The 2,500-nt window shown below is 35.3% G+C and overlaps 1 protein-coding gene across 2 annotated transcripts in view; it reads left to right on the top strand.

The window, feature by feature from the left end:
• Positions 1 to 2,500, top strand: part of LOC125044692 (neutral alpha-glucosidase AB-like) — a 17,543-nt gene that overhangs the window by 5,731 nt on the left and 9,312 nt on the right. For both annotated transcript variants that reach the window (XM_047641518.1, XM_047641517.1), the window contains exons 6-10: positions 513 to 675; positions 784 to 975; positions 1,151 to 1,290; positions 1,640 to 1,827; positions 2,153 to 2,247. In XM_047641518.1, the coding sequence (XP_047497474.1) occupies positions 513 to 675; positions 784 to 975; positions 1,151 to 1,290; positions 1,640 to 1,827; positions 2,153 to 2,247 (778 nt within the window). The remainder of the gene's footprint in view (positions 1 to 512; positions 676 to 783; positions 976 to 1,150; positions 1,291 to 1,639; positions 1,828 to 2,152; positions 2,248 to 2,500) is intronic.

Below are 2,500 nucleotides of genomic sequence, written 5' to 3'. Positions count from 1 at the left end.
AATGATTTTGTAGAATTTCTTCCATTGCAATAAGGTATTGGAAACATTAGGTATGACATACTGTAGCTATTCTGCAGAGTATTGCTTTCATGGGTATGAGAGTGGGTGGATTGTTGGAGGTGAGGGTTTGTGTGAGTTTTGTCAAGATGTATTGTCATGTTTTGGGAGAAAGAATCTTCATGAAGAGTTGTTTTCACTTAATTAGAACTTGATTAGGTTTTCACCAATTCCCTTGCAAGGGCTAGGACAATGCCTTCTTTCGAAGGACTTTGGTTCTGACAGATGATGGCCATTACCCTAAGTGGATCCTGCACCATTGGTGCAGGGAGCTGGGTGACTGAACCTCATGGTCCCCAGCCTCATGTGTCACTGTTGCACCATTACTTGTGTACTTAATATTTGAAGGATTCTGTCAAAAAGTCACTGAAAAATACATATTGCAAGATTGTTAATGACAAGGTGCTAGCACTGATATAAATTTATATATTTTATTTATTTATTTATTCCAACAGGTCAACTGATCCCTACCGGTTGTACAACTTGGATGTTTTTGAATATGAAGTGGACAATCCTATGGCTCTGTATGGTTCTGTACCAGTAATGCTCTCCCAGACTGCACGGCACACTACTGCTGTATTTTGGCATAATACTGCTGAAACATGGATTGATATTAAGGTGAGCACAGGCGTTGTAATTACAGGCCCAAAAAAACTAATTTGAAGATATTGTTCTGTTGTGTGAATTATGGAGAAGGTCATTAACAAATCTTTTTGCTTATTACAGAAATTGCCAGATAGCAATGTTGTGTCTTCCATCACTGGTTTCTTCTCCAGTGGAGAGACTGACCCTCCACAGGTGTCTACACATTGGTTCTCTGAGTCTGGCATCATTGATTTGTTTGTCATGCTAGGACCAAGACCCATGGACGTCTTCAGACAGTATGCAGGTCTTACAGGAACTCAGAACCTTCCACCGGTAATATGTCTAATGAAGTTGTACATTTGTGTATGATCTTGTATGAATGTGCAAGAGAAAATGCTGTGAATATTGTTAATTTTTTTTTTTACTACAAATGTTTAAGCAGAATTTAGCAAAACGACTATTTCTTTTAGGATATATACCTTTAAACATTGAAAATTTTCCTTTCCAGCTTTTTAGTCTGGGATATCATCAGTGCCGCTGGAACTACAATGATGAAGAGGATGTACGTCAAGTGCATGAAAACTTTGACAAACATGATCTTCCTTTGGATGTGATGTGGTTAGATATTGAACACACTGATGGGAAAAGGTAAACATGTTTATTATGATACATTGCTATTCAATTATTTTGATTGAAGTTAAACACTTAATATACATTTCCTTGTGCCATAGGATTTAGCTTTACACATTTTCTAGAGGTTTGAAAGTTTATTTATAAAATGTTACATATTATAAGAAATGTATTTATAATTTATATGATAAATTGTATATATTAGATAGGTATAGTACAGAAGGCGTCTTTGAATTATTTAGATTAAAGAACAAAAAAACACTGGTATTGAAAGTAATTTATTCTATCCAATCAAAATACAAGTTATCAAGAAATTGTAACATCTGATAGAAAGCATAGATAAATATTACTCATGTTTTGATTGCAGGTACTTCACATGGGACCATTACAAATTCCCAAACCCACTGGAAATGACCGCCAACCTCACTGCAAGAGGCCGCAAACTTGTGACCATTATTGATGTTCATTTCAAACGGGACAGTAATTATTTCTTTTATAAAGAAGTTCATGATCGAGACCTTTTTGTTCATACAAAAGATGGAAATGAGTTTGATGGTAAGTTTAGTTTGTATTGTAATTTACATTTGTATTGAATTATCAGGTCTTCTGTCTTTCAAATTCACAACAGTTTGGAGAACATGAGCATATTGGTAAGAAATAACCATGAACAGGAAACTTGGTGTGAAGGATGTGGTTTTAGCTAACGGAACTTGTGTTGCCTAGGTTTCTTAGTTGATACACCATTATTTTATGATCTTTAACAAGTGCTCTATTATCTAAATAATACATTTCAAAAGGTTAATTAGGGATCATGCATGATACAGGTTTCCTCTCTAGGCAGATTTTGTGCTTGAATCTAATTATAATTTATTTTGTGTAGGTTGGTGCTGGCCAGGTTCTTCATCCTATATTGATATGACTAATCCTGATGCGCGAGAACACTACAGTGACACTTACCGACTTGACCGCTACAAGGTAATTTGTCAGTTTTTTTCTAAATATTACATTGGAAGAAGTTGTTTTATGAACAGGATGGCTTTTGATACCAGAAAGCATTTCAATATCTAGTGATGTCAATGATGTGGTGATTATATTGCCTTTTGAGGCAAGGAAAGCTATATAATCAGCTTTTAAGTAGTATACAGTTACCAGTGCCTGGCTTTAAGACACCTAGTTTGTGAAAAGAGCATAGTGTATACCAGAAATAGTAATATGAAAGTCTGCATGG

The sequence above is a fragment of the Penaeus chinensis genome, chromosome 36, assembly GCF_019202785.1.
Source record: "Penaeus chinensis breed Huanghai No. 1 chromosome 36, ASM1920278v2, whole genome shotgun sequence".
In the NCBI taxonomy this organism is placed as follows: domain Eukaryota; kingdom Metazoa; phylum Arthropoda; class Malacostraca; order Decapoda; family Penaeidae; genus Penaeus; species Penaeus chinensis.
The sequence above is the reverse complement of the archived record's forward strand: the minus strand, read 5'-3'. Positions and strand labels throughout refer to the sequence as shown.